Here is a 17,995-nt window from a genome sequence, read left to right on the forward strand (position 1 = left end):
GCTTTTTTTGTTTTATTTTTTCATCTGCATCAGGTTTTGGATGTTTATTTATTTATTTTTTGTTTGTTTGTTTGTTTGTTTCTTAATAGCCGATCATCATCCTCGTATAGGAAACATGTTTGTATGGGAGATGCTGATGTACAGGAGCATCCCCTGGTTTCAAGACTCATGTCACGTTCGTTAATCGAATCCATCCTGTCGCCCCCCTCCTCCCTTCCTCAACTCTATCTCCTCTTCACATCTCCTTTTCTCACTCTTTCCTTTCTCTCCCTCTCTTTCTGTCTTTTCCTCTCACTCTTTATCCCCCCCCCTTCCATCCCTCCCTCTCTCCCTCCCTCCCTCCGCCTCTCTCTTCCTTCTCTCAGTAGCTAAGATGACTGCCATGACAATTCAATGAGAGGAGAGGAGGACGCCAAGTGAAGTATCCCCCCTTCTCGCTAAAAAAAAGGAGAGAAGGAGTTCTCAAGGTAAAAAGGAGGAGGAGAGGGGGAGAAGCAGAAGAAGAGGAGGAGGAGGAGGAAGAAGAAGAAGAGAGGACAAGAAGAGAGGGAGAGGCAGAGGAGCAGAGGAGAGGAAGGGTAAGGGGTGAGAAAGCGAAGGATAAACGGTGGATGGAGGCAGCTCGGACCGGGGCTACGGAGCGCTCTTCACCGACGAAGAAGGAGAAGAACAGCAGCAGCAGCAGCAGCAGCAGCAGCAGCAGCAGCAGCAGCAGCGGGGGGTAGAGGAGATGGAGGCGAAAGGCAGAAACATGCCCCCAGGTAACACACACACACACACACACACACACACACACACACACACACACACACACACACACACACACAACAAACAACCAGATGCACATGTGGATTCACGTATGCACACACTTCACATTTCCATTCATATGTGACACACACACACATCAGAGCATAAACATTTATTTAAACACATAAACAAGACAGGAAACCACCCATACACACACACACACAGACACACACACACACACACACACACACAGGAGTACAGATGTGTACAGAGGTCTGGATTCAGAGGGCAAGTGGCTTCGATTAATCTGCGTTGGCGTTTGTGTAAAGGAAGCTAAATGTTTTTTCTTATGTGGCTCAGAGGTGAGTGAAGGGAGCGTTGACACAGGAGGAGTTGAGGGAAATTCAGAATAACATGAATTCACTGAATCTCCACATTGGACTTTTTTTTTTTACAGCGTTACCTTGTATAGATTTCATTTGTTGTTGTTATTTTCAAATCTAATAATAATAATAATTAAAAAAAGCAGCCGTGGTTGTTCAGATCCCATGAATTCTCTGAGACCGGCCAATCAGGATCAAGCAGAGCCAGGGATACGTGAGGTTGTGTCACGTCTTGTTGTCGACACTGGATGCATCACAGTTGTGCTTTTTAACGTCAGGGAACTGGCCTCATCCGCAACCTGAAGCTTCTCTTAAAATATAGTTAGTTAAACGGCAGATTGATGTGAAATTCTTCACTACATCCATCTATAGCCAATTTTTTTAAAAGATGCACATCAGTGGTGAAACATTTACAGCTTCTTTTAATGCACAAAAAGCCTGTTGCTTCCATGTTCCCATGTCAAGTTTATACTGAACTGCAGCATGAAACAGTGTTGAAAAAAGTTTAATGTTGAAGAGCTCGATGCGCTTCTTCACAGATCTGCAGCACATGTTGTAAATTAAATTGGACATTTGTGATATTTCGCTGTAGAAATTAAACCGACCAATCACTCTGAGTAAATTCAAAATCTAATTTTGCTTCCTGGAAGTTTTGACCATAGGAAAACAGACAGTATAATACCACTTAAAGCCACTACAAGTAGTGTTATTATAAGTGTTGATACATGAGAGGATATATTTGTGAGCTTTAGTAGCAACAGGTTGGTGTCAGCCAATCAGGTGAGAGGAGACTCTGAGCCTCTCTTCTGATTGGCTGACTGTTTTCTGAGTGATTGAATTAAAATAGAGCAGATTTCAGAATAAAACACTCAGAAAAACTGAATCCTGCAAGTGGTGGATGGTGGGTTCAGGTGGTGAGGGGGCGGGACTTAGTAGATTGCTTTGTTGTGACATCACAAAGTGACAGGAAGTGATAGTTTCTGAATACAGGCTATGTGCATTTCTCTGTGGACTGAGGCTTTCATACTTTCACAGTATTAATATAGAACCTAGAGCTGCTTTATAATCACACTACACATGGACATCTACCTTTATACTGTATGGAGCTTTAACACAAACATCTACCTTTACACAATATTTGACCTTTAATCTACCATTAACAGTTAAACTTGTTTTAGTCAGAAACACTTAAAATCAGTCAATCAAAAGTTATTTGTGTTGCACCTTTCACAGACTTTAGTGCTCTGCAGGTGACTAACGAGCTGTTAATAAGGCAGCACTGATTTAAACAATTTAACAGTTTGAGACTAATCCACATGAGGCATAAAAATAATGGAAATGTAATAATAATGCCAATAAAACAGATAAAAATAGACCACACCTCAGGGAGTTTTACTGCTACTGATGTCTTCTCTCAGAGTCTCATTCATGCTGTTTTCTTTTTTTTGATAGAACACGTGCATACGATGTCAAATCAGACTCAATGCTGCAGTGATGTGTCGGCCAATGAACCATGATAACAGAGTCAGTAAATTCCCTAAAAAGCCGTATGAAACCAAGCATCAAGAAAGTTCTGCGTTTTGGTTCAGAGAGCTTCGTATTACAAAATGAGGGGAAAATAGTGTGACAGGAAACTCCCAAATGCCAACTTGCAAAAAAGTTTTTAATCAGAGAAAATCAGTAGTAGTTACAGATCACTGCAGAAAAGATTAAAAATGAAAGCAGCTCAAGCGTGTTGCTAAAAAAGTCCATTAAAATGCATTAAAAAGAAAAAGAAGAGCAAATAGAGAGAGAAATAACTTCCCGGCGTGAGTCAGCGATGCCTTCACCGCCTGCACTTCTCTTCGGGGGTTTACCTTAATGCATATTCCAGCAGCAGCAGCAGCAGCAGCCCGGTCACTTTCAGGGTCAGAGTATCAGTGGTCTCTTGTTATTCTGGGATTTGTGTTGCCATGGAAACACCCCGGCGGCAGGCAACACAGAATTAACGAAATAGTTAAAAAAAATGTAAAAAACTCACGAGGGTGACGATGTTCTCTTCGTGCGATTACATTAACCTGCCGTTTGGGATCAAGTGAGCTGAAGTAGTGGACCGAGGCATCCGTCCGCCATTTTTTTTTTTTTCAATTCAAAAGGTTGAAATCGTGCTCAGCAGCTAAATAGTTAAATGGAAATCCATGTAGACACCCACCCACCCTCCTCTCCTCTCCCCTCCCCTCCTCTCTATGGTCCTTGGATGTTTCATTTATGTTTCCTGAAGCACAACAGATGTGCTGTATCTCAATTTTCCTCGTCGTCCTTCTCACTGTTCACCTCTCAGCTCTGATTTATGTCTCTTCTCTCTTCCCTCTTCCGTCCCTTCCTCTCCACTCACCTCCTCCTCTTCCTCTCGCATCATCCAGCTTTCTCTTGTCTCTATGTTTTTACTAATGTGTAGAGAAAACCTCTGTCCATCTTTCTGGCTGCTTTTATCGGAAGGACAGAATTGAAATGTGTCACCCTGCTGTGATAATCCATTCGCTATAAAGGAATTTAAAACTTTATTTAAATTTTCTTTACCACTGACAGACATACAGTACACAGGAACATGGTTTTTTTTTTAAAACATCCTCCACAGTTCAGTGTTATGTATGATGTTTGTTGTTTTATATTTTTGTTGATGCAGCGGGGTCGGCATTTTGTTCTTCTGCCGGCTGTGTGCTGCCAACGTTTCTTCACTGCTCCAGGCTGTGTGCGTTGTTGATGTTTTTTTTTTTTTATTAAAAACCGCTCCACTGTGCTCACCCAGAATGCAACAGAAAGATCCGACCCCATGAGCAGCTCTCACCAGTCACCTACAGAGGCCCACAGGGGACAGTGTACTTCTATTAATGCATAAATATTTGACAGTTCAATGCATAAATTGTGCACAGGATGGGATGCAAAAGTGGTTACATGTCTTCTTTTTTTAGCTTCTCTCTCTCTCCATTTTTTTTTTTTTAATTTCATGGGTGCTCAACCTTCCAGGGCATTTTTAACCTGCACATTAGCCTGAGTATTCAAATTAATGTTTTTGGCTTCACTAGCGAAAAGTTAGAATACCAAACAGTAACCTGTAAATAAAAACACGATGGCTGTGAGTGCGGGTGACCTAACTCCTTGTGACTAGAATATTAGTCATTGCAGAAAATGGCTCAGACTGATGTGAAAGTGAAATAAAGTGTCTTTTCTGTGAAAACACAAGTTCACTTCAAGTAACATGAAATATGACAGTGCAGTGGATTGTGCCAAATGTTTTATTAAAGCCGAACGGGAGCACATAGAGGTCGTAGGCTACACATAATGCTGGAATCAACACAACGATTATTTGATGTCAATAAAGGTCATTATACAAAATCATCCTTGAAAGATTTTCTTCAGAGTTTGTTGTATTAAAATGAATCAATCAGATAAAAGCTGTGGTTTAATTCATGGACTGCTTCCAGATGCAGCATTTTGAAGAAGAAAAACCCAGCTGGTGATGCAACTTTAGTGAAAATCCTCATTTCAGGTCCGCCATCGTGGTCTACACACACTTCTGTAGACGAGGGCCCCTGAACATGAATGAAAAGACTCACCAGAGGACAAACTGTAAACCGTAGAGTGTAATATATCCTTGCCACTTTCCCTCTGAAGCCACAACTCACTAAATCCAATGGGATTTCTAAAGCACAAGATCAAGGTGACACTTTCATCAAATCTACAGACCATAAATTGATTTATTCTAATTCTATGCATCTTAAAGGGATAGTTCATCCAAAATTGAAATTTCACCCTCATGTCGACTAAGGGCTGGGAGAAGTTTCAGAGTCCTCCGTGGCTTCTCTGAGTTACAGGGGGTCTCGGCGTAGCAGTGCATGTCCATATAACGGTTGCAAATGGATACCTGTCTAAGATAACTGTCTTCGTAACAAAAAGACACACCAAAAAACATCCAAATACCTCCATAGTGCTCGTATGTAATGTCAATCTTGTATTGAAGCCCCGAAATGCGAAATTGTCCCGAAAAAAATTAAATAAGTCTATATTTCAAGCTTGTTGAACCGGGAAGAGGAGGGAAGAGGAGCTTCGAGAAGTTTCCGCTACAAACAAGCTTGAAATATAGACTTATTTAATTTTTTCCAGGATAATTTCGCATTTCGGGGCTTCAATACAGTACAAGACGGACATTACATACGATCAGCATGGAGGTATTTGGATGTTTTTTGGTGTGTCATTTTGTTACGAAGACAGTTGGTATCCATTTGCCACCGTTATATTGACATGCACTGCTATGCCAAGACCCCCCGTAACTCAGAGAAGCCACGGAGGACTCTGAAACTTCTCCCAGCCCTTAGTCGACATGAGGGTGAGTAGATAATGAGTAATGAGAAATTTCAATTTTGGGTGAACTATCCCTTTAAGCAGCTTCACAGTGTGTTCACAGAGCGTTAAAAAAGCGTGTGTGTGTGTGTTGTCTCCTCAGATATAAGTTTCCTTCCTCGCCCGGCGATGGTGTGGTGTGAGCGTGGCATCCAGGTGCTGCTGACCACCATGGGGGCGTTCGCGGCCTTCGCCCTGATGACCGTGGCCATCGGCACCGACTACTGGCTCTACGCCCGCGCCTTCATCTGCAACAGCACGGCCAACTCGTCCCAGGAGGACTCCAACAACAAGGACAAGAAGGACCCCGGGGCTCTGACCCACTCCGGCCTGTGGAGGATCTGCTGCCTGGAAGGTACAGCAGGTTGTGTCGTTATTGTGTGTGTGTGAATGAGTGTGTGTTTGTTTGTTTGAGGCTGCATACATCGGGAGAAGGGGGGAGGTTGAATGTGTGAGTATGTGTCTGTGTGTGTGAGTTATCATGTGCTGGTCATTGGAGGGTCTAGTTAGGGTCAGAGTCTCATCACTGTAATCAGAACAGACATAAATAGGTGTTCTCGTACTCACAGTCACTCACACACACACACACAGTCACACACACAGTTGTGTTTTGACGACTTCAGGGGACGTTACATTGACTTACTTTCATTTTCTAGAGACGTACTGCACACTAACCTAGACTGTATAACTACTACATGTCCAACCTTAATTAACAACTTCAAAACACATATTTGCTTTATGTCCCCATAGGAAAGACAAGTCCCCGTAAAGTGTAGACAAATCTAGGTCCCCACAACATGAGTAATACCTGAACTACACACACACTCACACACACACACTGACACACACCACCAGTATGATGCATTGCTCCACTTTTCTTAATTTGTTTCCTGCTTTTGGATCTGCTATGAGTTCATCTGTGACCAACGAGTTGTTGATGTTGTTGTTGCTGTTGCTGCTGTTGCTGCTGCTTTGAAATTGTCGCAGTGACGTGTGACGTGATGCTGTGTGTCTTGTAACCGTGACAACCGTGAAAACAATGCACAACCTGGTTTCACCGTCGTCTGTCAAATTCTCCTTTATCCGTAACTGAATTGCTTGGATAGCAAACATAATCAACTGCCTGGATCATCTTCAGATGTGCTTCTGTTTGAATATAGTGATTTATCTTCCTCTCATCTCTACGTTCACTGCAAAAACTCAAACTCTTTCTAAGAATATTTGTCGTATTTCTTGTCAAAATGTCTCATTTCTAGTCAAAACTAATCTCTTTCCACTTAAAATAAGACTCATCACCTTAAAAATGTACTTGTTTTTATATCATTTCACTTGTTTAAAGCAAATTTTCACTTGAAATAAGTAGCTTGTAATAAGATTTTACAAGCAATAAGATTTTTCTACTTATTTCAAGTAACAATATGCTTGAAAGAAGTAAAAAGTGTCTAAAAACAAGCTATGTTTTATGTGATGAGTCTTATTTTAAGTATAATGAGATTTGTTTTGACTAGAAATGACATTTTGACTAGAAATAAGAAATATTTTTGGTAAGATTTTGAGTTTTTGCAGTGTTGTGGCGACGTAGAGGCAACAACAACACTTTAGATAATCTTATGGAAGGAAGATTTTAAATGGCTGTGGCTCAGGTGGTAGAGCAGGTTGTCCGCTAATCAGAAGGTTGATGGTTTGATTCCTGGCTACAGATACTGAACCCTACATCGCCTACATGTCTGTGTGTGAGGTAGAAAAAGCCTTGGATGAACGTGTGAGAGTCTATATATAGAAGTTAACCATAAAAATCACATTTTTTCTTAATCATTGTGAACTTTTGCAGCAATAAACCAACTCAGGATCTGAACCAAGTGCTGTGACAGTCTGTAAAAATAAAATTATGTTGTAATATTGGACTGTGAGGTGGAATATTTTAGTGGAAAACTAGCAGTGTTGGAAAAATTGAATACATTCAGTCAGAGCTCAGCCATAATTTATAGTTTGAAAAATTCAATATTGAATTTAATTTTAACTTGAATAGGTAATTTGAGTAGGTAATCAACATGGCAGCATGAGCTAATAAAGTGTAGTGTCTCCTCAGTTGTCTGGATGTGGTTTATGTTTTTTTTTGTGTGTGTGTGTGTGTGTCCGATGTGTGTCTCTTACAGCATCACTGTAAAAGCAGTAGCTACAATATCATTTATGCCGGCATCTAAAGTAGAGGCAGCAGCTGAGTGGGCGGAGCATGCGGCGCTCTGAAACTACTGCTAACGTTAGCAGCTAGCATTAAAGGAATCATTTTCCCCATTGTTTCTGATGTGAGACGGGGAAAGACGGGACAGATGAGGTGTTGTTTCCATTGCCAAAGATATTATTTGTCTTTTACAGTCATAGTAGTTGTAAAAAAAAAAGGTCTAAAGGCCTAAAGGTATTTTTAGGCCATGACACCTAGCACCATATTCAGTATCAACATTTAATGATATGCCTTTAACTGCTCTTTCCATATGAAAAAAATATTACCTACAAAACATTGCCTTTACAAATGAGCTGTACAGAAGCATAATTAGTTGACAGTGCTGCGTATCTGAGCTGCCTGAATCACACACGTCTTCACCGGCACTGAGCAAACAAATTGATGAAATAAAACAATAAATTGGTGATAAAATGAACACATCTTCATGTCACAGTGCCTCTGCTTTTTGGCTGCAACGCTCGCTGTTCGGCTGCATGATGAGACGAGAGCAGGTTGATCGTGGTAACCTGGATGGAACAAGCTGTACCAGCCGCTCTGCTTCCTCCTCCTGCTGCTGCTGCTGCTGCTGCTGCTGCTGCCCATTCAAACACAGAAGCAGCAGGAGCAGCTTTCTGTCTGAAAACGCCTTCGATCACATTGTGCTGAAATTTCTTACCCGCCATTAGTCGATAGATATAGATATAGCCTATATAGATGATCTGAAGCGCTATATACCCATGATACATTGAGATATCACCCTGACATGCTATAAAACACAATAATGAGACATTGTAAAAGCTAACGTGACCCCGCTGTGGTTCTGTTGCACTTGCACAACTCCGATAAGATAAGAGGATTTTTCAAGATGTAGAGATCGAAGCTTTCATGCACAGACAAAACACAAATACCAGCACGCACGTACTCTGCTGCACCTTCAACATAAAGCTCATCATAATGCCCCAGAGCTCAGATATGAGTGGTGACTCATTCAGTGACTGATGAAGTAGTTTTTCCCGTGTTGCTGCCGCTGCCAGACCAGACAGGGATGATGCCTCTCGTTTTGTTTTGATAGTTTCAGCGGTAGTTTGTGACTGGACATGTGGAGCCAGGTGAACTTAGTTGCCGTTGCCTTGGCAGCAACTCTGGAAACTATCGAAGGTGTTTGACAGATGATCTGCATCTTCAGTCTCACCTAATGGTTCTTTGGAGGAAAACTGTCTTGATCCCAGTCTGCGCTGTTTATGACTTCATTGACTTTTGTGTCTTCACACTAGTGTATTAGTGGAAAGTGCTTTCCAAAGTCTTTCTTTCTGTTTTTCAAATGTTGCATTTCACTCCATGAGAGATATTTTTCCCTTTTAACTGTTAATTTGGTGCATAAACAAATGTTGAGATAAACAAGTAGGCTACTGGTCTGTCAATTAGGATATAAGTGCATAAAAGCTACTCCTGATGTGATTTACAACACAAACCAGTGAAGAGCCAGTTTATATTTTCAAAAATGACAAAAGGTAAAACCCAAAACAACTGCATTGAAGGATGTTCTGTTGATGACTGTTGTTTGCCTTTGTGCAGATGAGGACAGTGTGACGAGGTTTGTGAGGCGATCTTTGTTTGCATGTTGAAGGACTTTTTAGTATTTTATTTTTTAGTTTCTTTGTGACACCCTTAATTACCCCTGTTACTGAGCTTCTTTCTCCTGTAGTTGATACTTGTGTTATTTCAAACTGATCTCTGGGACTAGAAATGGTTGGACCATCACATATTGGGTTATGGAAATGTTAACAACTTTTCCATTAGAAAGAGTGACATATAAGACGAAGGAAGCAGGATATGTTTGAAAAAGTGTGGGGACCTTTCACTGTTTTTGTCAAAAGTATAGATTATAGTATTTATCAGATGATGAAGAGGAGGATTGAATATTACCTGAAGTAAACCTCACAACAAGATTAACTTGTGTTTAATTATGGGATTATTTGTTCATGTGTCTCCATGTGTGCTTTGGTTGAGGGGGCACAATTTTTTTGTTTTGTTTTTTACTTTTATGCTGATATATACGTATGTGGATGAACTTGTGTAAATTTATGAGGAAAACATTAATAAACATATTGTTTAAAAAAGAAATGGTTGGACCAGCCATGTGACCGACCATCCAACCGACCAACTGACTGACTAATCAATTGCTTGCAGCTCCACAACATTTTTCAACCATTGCCTTCCCTCAAATAGTGACTGGAGCCTTTTACTAATCTCAGCTGCAGAACACAACAGGCTTACATTAAAGACAGGTCTTTATTTGTAACTCCTTCTGTTGATTACATAATATATAGTCAGTCTCAAACCATAAAACTTTCAATGAATGAATGAATAACAGGGGGTCATGCAACAACCAACCAGTAGTGCAAGCAATGGTAAGGTCAGTAAAATCAGAAAATGGACTTCATGTTTCAGCCGACTGGTGCTGTACATGGCTCTGATCGGGGGATTTAACTCCTGTTTATTTAGTTAACATAACCTTTTGTTCCCCCATGTGTCCACATGAGTAAAAGGACAAGACACTTGACAAACATTTGGCCTTTAACCATTCTGCACACCCATGCACAGCCACATACTGGGTTTTAACCATGTTACTGTTACTGAATGAATTCATGACTCTCATCCCCTTTTTTAAAAATCTTTTATTGTTTCTGTTTGGTCATCCTCAATCAATCCATCTTCTCTGCCCATCTGTCGGCTTATTTACTTCCTCTGTCTCGTCTTCGTCTTTTCTTTGTCACAGCTTCTGTCAGTTTTTTTCCTCCATCGTCCATGTGTACCCCCTCGTTCTGCCGATTTTCTCTCGTTTCCACCTCGTCCCTTCACCATTTTCCTCTTATTTCCTATCTTGCTATTTGTCTTTGTGATCTCTTCTCTATTTTCCAACCATCTTTTTCTCACTCTCCCCTCCTCTTCCTCCCTGTCTTTCTTCAGGCCTGAAGCGAGGTGTGTGTTCCCAGATCAATCATTTCCCAGAGGACGCAGACTACGACCAAGATGCTGCAGAGTATTTGCTGCGTGAGTGACATACACACACACACACATACACATAAACACATCTTAAATTAACAACAGGCATGTATAGGAACATTAGATAACTGTACACTGGCACACACACACACACACACAGACACACACAAAGTACAGTTTCCATCGCGCACATACAGAAAGGACAGAAGGGGATGGTGGGCGGACATCAATGCACGGATGTCAGATTCAAGCAAAGTGTTCCTGGAGGTGTGTGTATATGTGTGTGTGTGTGTGTCTGCACAGCGTGTTTATGTGTGTGTCAGTGCCCAGGTGCATGGGGTTGGGAGTCTGGGGGTGTTCAGAAAGCTTTCTCCTTTTTTTTTTTTTTTTTTTTTTCCACTGATGGATTGAACGAACAGCCTTCACTAATGGATTATTTTCAGCTCAGGACTGAGGCTTCACATCCTGCCTCCATTGTGAACGCGGCTTCTGTTCGTGCAGCCCTGAACCTTCGGCTTTACAAAGTATATGTTCCATCCATATATTATATAAAGGTGTCTATTTCTGTGAAGGAGGCCGTGATGCTATCGGAGAGTCTCTTGTCTGCTCCGCTGTGCAACACCAACCGAATCTGATCGTATCTCTCTGATCCTCACAATTTGTCTTAAAAGGTCCCATATTTTATTTTACAAGTGTGTTTCCCGTGCCTCCTTCTGATTGGCTGACTGCTGTCTGAGTGGTCAAATATAGTAAATTTCAGATAAAGAACACAAAGAGAAACCAAATCCTGCAAGTTTCGGATGGTGGGTCCAGATGTGTGCGATTTGGTGCTTGTTTAGTTGTGACATCACAAAGTTACAGAAGTCCTGGCGGCTGGCTTTGAGGCTCAGCTGTGTGTATTTCTTTGATAAGCTTTAAAACTTTCAGAGCATTAATATAGCAGCTAGAGCTGCTTTATCATTAAATTATACATGGAAATCTCACTTTAAGCCATGGGCTACCCTCGTATAAACACTGTTTTCAAGATTTTTCCACCACTGGTGAAGAGAAATTAGTGAAAATGTTTGAATATTACATAGTTAAGAAAGTTTTTCTTTGACTTTTGAACTTTGTTTATTTTTGACATTTCAACACATCAGTTCATCTACTAATCAAACCATATTCAGATACATGAAAAAGCTGCAAATCCCTACATCTGAGAAACTGGAAGCAGCATATGATTCATACGAAACTACTGATCAATCGTCAATATATGATTTTATTTGAATAATAGTCCTTCATATTATTTTTCCTATTGTTATCTGCCCGTTGTTATTTGTTTTGTATTTTAATTAGGTTACAATTACTGTTACTCAAGGACCCCAGAAAGACAGCTGGATGTCCATGACTTCAGCGAATGGGGATCCTGTAATAAATAAACAATCAAATACTATTGTCCAATATCTATCATCATTTCAGGTTTATTGCTAACAAGTAAACAGGTTTGAAAACTTAATCACATAGCAGGAAGTAACTTATTACTTGATGCCAGAAAGGTTTGTTAATTCACTTCTAACACTTACTTACAATCAGCAGGAAACTCTTTCCAATGAATTTCTTATCAGGTGATCAATAAATACTGCTAAACCGCCCCATTTACAATTAAAAACAAAATTCAGGGAATCATCTACATCTACATCTATGAACAAATGTTTATCACAGCATTATCTTGTACCTCCAGAGTTAAACAAAAGCTCACGCAGCCTAAAAAGTCACCTTCAGAAACCTGAGGCTCCTGCGACTCTACGCAGTCGTTCCTGCCTGAGATGGAGCTTTTCAACATTTTAATCTTCTATAGTGTCTCAGTGCTGTATGTTATCGCAGCTGCTTTCGAGCTTGAGGTGTCTGCAGGGGGCGGGGGGTGGTTGAGGGTTTAGATGATGTAATGCACTCTCTTGCAGTCATACTGGAGAGGTCCTGCTGTTGGGCAGCGGCAGCAGCAGAAGCAGCTGTGGAGTGGTGACTGACAAATTAACGTTTTATTTCATCCAGACTGGAGGTGTAGAAAATAGATTACACAGCTTTTATTTTGGAAGGTACTCCAGACGCTTCCTAATGTAAATTTAGTAGCAGTCAGGGAGAACTCAAAGTGAAACTCTCAAGTTGTTGTTTTTGCCAGTTGTTGTGAAGGATAATGGTCCCGACTGTTAAAGACAAGGTGTTTTACAACTATATCGAGTCCTCCTTTAAATCACATGGATGATACATGTACACAACACTTTTTATAGTTTTAGATCCAATGTGTTTCAGCACAAACTACTTTACAACCTTTTTCTAAAGCTAACCAAGTGTTTTTTTGGAGACTAAACAGCTACAGCTAGCGAGACACCTCCAACGGCCACGTCAACCATTGGTAACTGGGACAGTCTGTCACTAAACGGCCCCAGACTATGCTAGGTGGCCAACGGCGCACAAATAATCGTGGGATGGGCGGCCACGAAGGATAGGTGTTGTGTGGCCTTCGAATTGGGACAGGCCTTCACAACGCTGTGACGTTATCAGTCTTCAAATGTGTCCTCCGAAAGATGCAGCCCCTGAATTGAGACACAGCTTAAAACTAACCAAACTGTTCGACAACCTTAACCAAGTGTTTGGCATTGTTACCATGAAGACAAGGGCCACTGTATCAGAGCTTTCAGTAGTTTGGATTTTACTTTTATAATGGATGTGGATTTGCAAAAGCCAGATTTTCAATGGTCCAAACGGATGCAGTAGATGTCAAGATATTCCTTGACATGTAATGGATACTACACTTCCCATAATGCAGCAGAGTAGGCTATTTTCATTAAATGGTAAACTCCGACATGCTCCAGTTTGTATCGAACCCATGTAAACAGACAGCTGCTGCAGCAGAGCCGAGTTATAGTGTCGGCTACGGCAAGTCTCAGTAACACTTCTCTCCCAGTAGTGTCACGAGGCTGGGTAACTTTTAACACTTTTAAATGAATGGTACATGATTAGTCATAGTTATCACACACACACACACATAACAAAGTTCTACACAGAAGTACTGAGGGCGCAGCCAAAGGGATCACATCTCTGTCTTTTCTGCACTGATGTGGTTTTCTGCAGGTGTGGTGCGAGCCTCCAGCATCTTCCCCATCCTCAGCGCCATCCTGCTCCTGCTGGGTGGAGTGTGTGTCGCTTCCAGCAGCTTCTACAAGAGCAAAAGAAACATTATACTGGGTGGAGGGATCCTCTTTGTAGCTGCAGGTGAGATGACTCCTCTGCTGCCGTCTGTCTTTTTTTATGGACTTTTTTTTTTTAACCATTAAATGGATAGTTCAACATTTTGGCAAATTAGCCCATTGCCATAATCCCTATAGTCATAGCAGTAGGTCCGTTACCTTTATTTGTCGGTGTAAGATATTTTTAGAACGGCGGAGCAGAGCCGTGAGCTGCTCAGAGCTACGCTACGGAGGCTCATGGGATTTCTTGGTTTCCCTCATCAAACTCATCAAATACACAATCCAACAACTCCAAAACGCTCTGGTGGACACGTTGTGACCTGCACATTCACCACGCTATGAGATAATAACAGAACGTTACCAGACAGAGTTGTTTTAGAGGTAAATACAGAGGCTACCATCCGACGCCTCAGGAGGGGGAAGCAGTGCTCCGCCAACACTGTTTACAGTGGAGGGGGGGAGCTGTTGACCTCGACTGGGGATATCGTCGGGCGGTGGAAGGAATACTTCGAGGATCTCCTCAATCCCACTGACACGCCTTCCGTCGAGGAAGCAGAGGCTGAGGATTCAGAGGCTGATTCATTCATCACCCAAGCTGAAGTCACTGAGGTAGTCCGGAAGCTCCTCAGTGGCAAGGCACCGGGGGTGGATGAGATCCGCCCTGAGTACCTCAAGTCTCTGGATGTTGCGGGGCTGTCGTGGCTGACACGCCTCTGCAGCATCGCGTGGCAGTCGGGGACAGTGCCTCTGGACTGGCAGACCGGGGTGGTGGTCCCTCTCTTCAAAAAGGGGGACCGGAGGGTGTGTTCCAACTACAGGGGGATCACACTCCTCAGCCTCCCGGGGAAAGTCTATTCCAGGGTGCTGGAGAGGAGAATTCGGCCGATAGTCGAACCTCGTATTCAGGAGGAACAATGTGGTTTTCGTCCTGGCCGTGGAACACTGGACCAGCTCTACACCCTCCGCAGGGCGCTCGAGGGTGCATGGGAGTTTGCCCAACCAGTCCACATGTGTTTTGTGGACTTGGAGAAGGCTTTCGACCGTGTCCCACGTGGCATCCTGTGGGAGGTGCTCCGAGAGTATGGGGTCGGAGGCCCTCTGCTGAGGGCTGTACGGTCCCTGTATGACCGGGGCAGGAGTTTGGTTCGCATCGCCGGCAGTAAGTCAGACCTGTTCCCGGTGCGTGTTGGACTCCGGCAGGGCTGCCCTTTGTGTTCTTGGTTCTGTTCATTATTTTTATGGACAGAATTTCTAGGTGCAGCCAAGGGCCGGAGGGGGTACGGTTCGGGAGCCACTTCATTTCATCTCTGCTTTTTGCGGATGATGTGGTCTTGTTGGCTCCCTCGAGCCAGGACCTTCAGCATGCACTGGGGCGGTTTGCAGCCGAGTGTGAAGCAGCTGGGATGAGAATCAGCACCTCTAAGTCCGAGGCCATGGTTCTCGATCGGAAAAAGGTGGCTTGCACCCTCCAGGTCGGGGGAGAGTTCCTGCCTCAGGTGGAGGAGTTTAAGTATCTTGGGGTCTTGTTCACGAGTGAGGGGAGAACGGAGCGCGAGATTGACAGGCGGATCGGTGCGGCGGCCGCAGTAATGCGGTCATTGTATCAGTCCGTCGTGGTGAAGAAGGAGCTGAGCCGAAAGGCAAAGCTCTCGATTTACCGGGTCGATCTACGTTCCCACCCTCACCTATGGTCATGAACTCTGGGTCATGACCGAAAGAACTGGATCCCGGATACAAGCGGCCGAAATGGTTTCCTCCGCAGGGTGGCGGGGCGCTCCCTTAGAGAGAGGGTGAGGAGCTCTGTCACCCGGGAGGAGCTCGGAGTAGAGCCGCTGCTCCTCCACATCGAGAGGAGCCAGCTGAGGTGGCTCGGGCACCTGTATAGGATGCCCCCTGGACGCCTCCCTCGGGAGGTGTTCCGGGCATGTCCCACCGGGAGGAGGCCCCGAGGAAGACCCAGGACACGCTGGAGTGACTACGTCACTCGGCTGGCCTGGGAACGCCTTGGGGTCCCCCCGGAAGAGCTGGAGGAAGTGTCCGGGGAGAGGGAAGTCTGGGGATCCCTGCTCCGACTGCTGCCCCCGCGACCCGACTCCGGATAAGCGGATGAAAATGGATGGATGGATGGATGGTAAATACAGAGACTGCTTGCTGAAAAACTGTCCCTAAAGGCAACGCACATCAGCGGTTTTGCATGAATTTACCTCTAAAGCAACTCCGTCTCATAACGTTCTGTTATTATCTCATAGCGTGGTGAATGTGCAGGTCACAACTTGTCCACCAGAGCGTTTTGGAGTTGTTGGATTGTGTATTTGATGAGTTTGATGAGGGAAACCGAGAAATCCCATTAGCCTCCGTAGCGTAGCTCTTAGCAGCTCGTGGCTCTGCTCTGCCGTTCTAAAAATAGCTTGCACCGACAAATCCAGGTAATGAACCGACTGCTATGACTATAGCGATTATGGCAATGGGCCAATTTGCCAAAATGTTGAACTATCCCTTTAAGAGAAGATTTGGGTTTGGATTTTTATTAAAACAGAAACTCAAAATGTTCTGTTTTATGTTTCCAGTCTTGGGTTGAAATTGCGTCTGCTGGCGCTGCCACCTGTAATGGGAGACTTTGTCCTTCCAGTCACGTACTCCACTCTGAGCTTAAACTGTGCTGTTTCATATGTAGGTGTTTGGGAGCTATCAGTCAAGCACAGGCGTAATAAGAGGCTGTGATGTTTGATATGCAGATGGATTTTCATGTTGTGCCTCCTTGGTGTATAATTGAAAGGAAACTGCTCCTGTATCCCTGCCTGCAAAACAGTTTAATGAAGCTGCAGGTTAATTTGTCTCGGAGGAGCACTTAGACGTCTTGTATATTTCCTCAGGCCTCAGCAACATCATCGGAGTCATCGTGTACATCTCGGCAGCTCTGAGTGACATCTCCCCGAAGAAGGACGAGGACAAGAAGTGGCACTACTCGTACGGCTGGTCGTTCTACTTCGGCGGCCTGTCCTTCATCCTGGCCGAGATGGTGGGCGTCCTCGCCGTCAACATCTACATCGAGAAGAACAAGGAGCTGCGCTGCCGCTCTCGCACCGACCTCTTCAAGAGCACCACGCACGCCATGCTGCGCCTGCCCAGCTACCGCTTCAGACGGCGCTCCCGCTCCAGCTCGCGCTCCACCGACCCGCCGCGCTCCCAGGAGACCTCGCCCATCGGCGTCTCCAAGACCTTCAGCCTGCCGCCGTCCGCCCCTCCGTTCTCCGTGGCCACGCTGCCCAACCCGCACCACAGCAGCGGCAGCGGGAGCGGCGGCGGCGGCGACATCTCCATGTACACCCTGTCGAGAGACTCCAAGCTGGGCAGCCTGGGCGGCGGCGCTCCGCCTCTCTACGGCACGGTGGACCGCGCCACGCTCTACCAGCTCCACAACTACTTCCCAAAAGATTCCAGTGGAAGTAGCGGCGGCGGCGGAGGAGGAGGAGGAGGAGGAGCAGGGGTGATCAGCAGCGGTACGCTCCCGTCTCACTCCAAGTCCAACTTGGCGGCGGCGGCAGCGGTCGCCCAGAACGCCGCGGCGCCTCTGAACACCTCCACGTCGGCCGCCACACCCGCCCCGCCGGCGCCCATGTCCACAGCCACCATGGAGCGGGACCGGGACCGGGACCGGGACCGGGGCAACGTAGGAACGCTGGACCGACTGACGGCCAAAAGGGACAGGGATAGCAACTCAGACACACTCAACAGGAAAACTACGCCAGTTTAAAAGTCAACCTCAGAGAGGAGGGAGGGAGGGGTGAGGAGAGACACTGCAAAAACCCCCAAATCAAAACTAATCTCTTTCCACTTAAAATAAGACTCATCACCTAAAAATGAACTTGTTTTTAGATAATTTTCACTTGTTTCAAACAAATTAAGTAGTAGTAGTAGTAGAAAAATCTGCCAGTGAAAGCAAGTTTTTTGATCTTGTAATAGGAAAGAAAAACTTGCTCCACTCTCAGATTTTTCTACTTATTTCAAGTGAAAATATGCTTGAAAGAAGT

General features: G+C 44.2%; 1 protein-coding gene across 1 annotated transcript; it reads left to right on the plus strand.

Moving 5' to 3' along the window:
• The first annotated feature begins 509 nt into the window (after positions 1 to 509).
• On the plus strand, positions 510 to 17,742 carry LOC146978110 (voltage-dependent calcium channel gamma-4 subunit-like). Its single transcript, XM_085790323.1, has 5 exons — positions 510 to 761; positions 5,614 to 5,865; positions 10,702 to 10,785; positions 13,849 to 13,989; positions 16,838 to 17,742. Exons 1-5 carry the CDS (start codon positions 731 to 733, stop codon positions 17,716 to 17,718), a joined length of 1,389 nt encoding a protein of 462 aa, XP_085646449.1. The 5' UTR covers positions 510 to 730; the 3' UTR covers positions 17,719 to 17,742.
• The last annotated feature ends 253 nt before the right edge of the window (positions 17,743 to 17,995 follow it).

This window comes from Trachurus japonicus, chromosome 11 (genome assembly GCF_045865225.1).
Source record: "Trachurus japonicus isolate A0001 chromosome 11, Traja_1.0".
Taxonomy (NCBI): Eukaryota; Metazoa; Chordata; class Actinopteri; order Carangiformes; family Carangidae; genus Trachurus; species Trachurus japonicus.

What these genes read in the sequence shown, in the direction of transcription:
- LOC146978110 (XM_085790323.1), top strand. Translation starts at nt 731, where the DNA reads ATGGAGGCGAAAGGCAGAAACATGCCCCCAG. An exon ending in GAGGATCTGCTGCCTGGAAG is followed by an intron (nt 5,866 to 10,701) that starts GTACAGCAGGTT and finishes GTCTTTCTTCAG; the next exon opens with GCCTGAAGCGAGGTGTGTGT. An exon ending in TGCTGCAGAGTATTTGCTGC is followed by an intron (nt 10,786 to 13,848) that starts GTGAGTGACATA and finishes GGTTTTCTGCAG; the next exon opens with GTGTGGTGCGAGCCTCCAGC.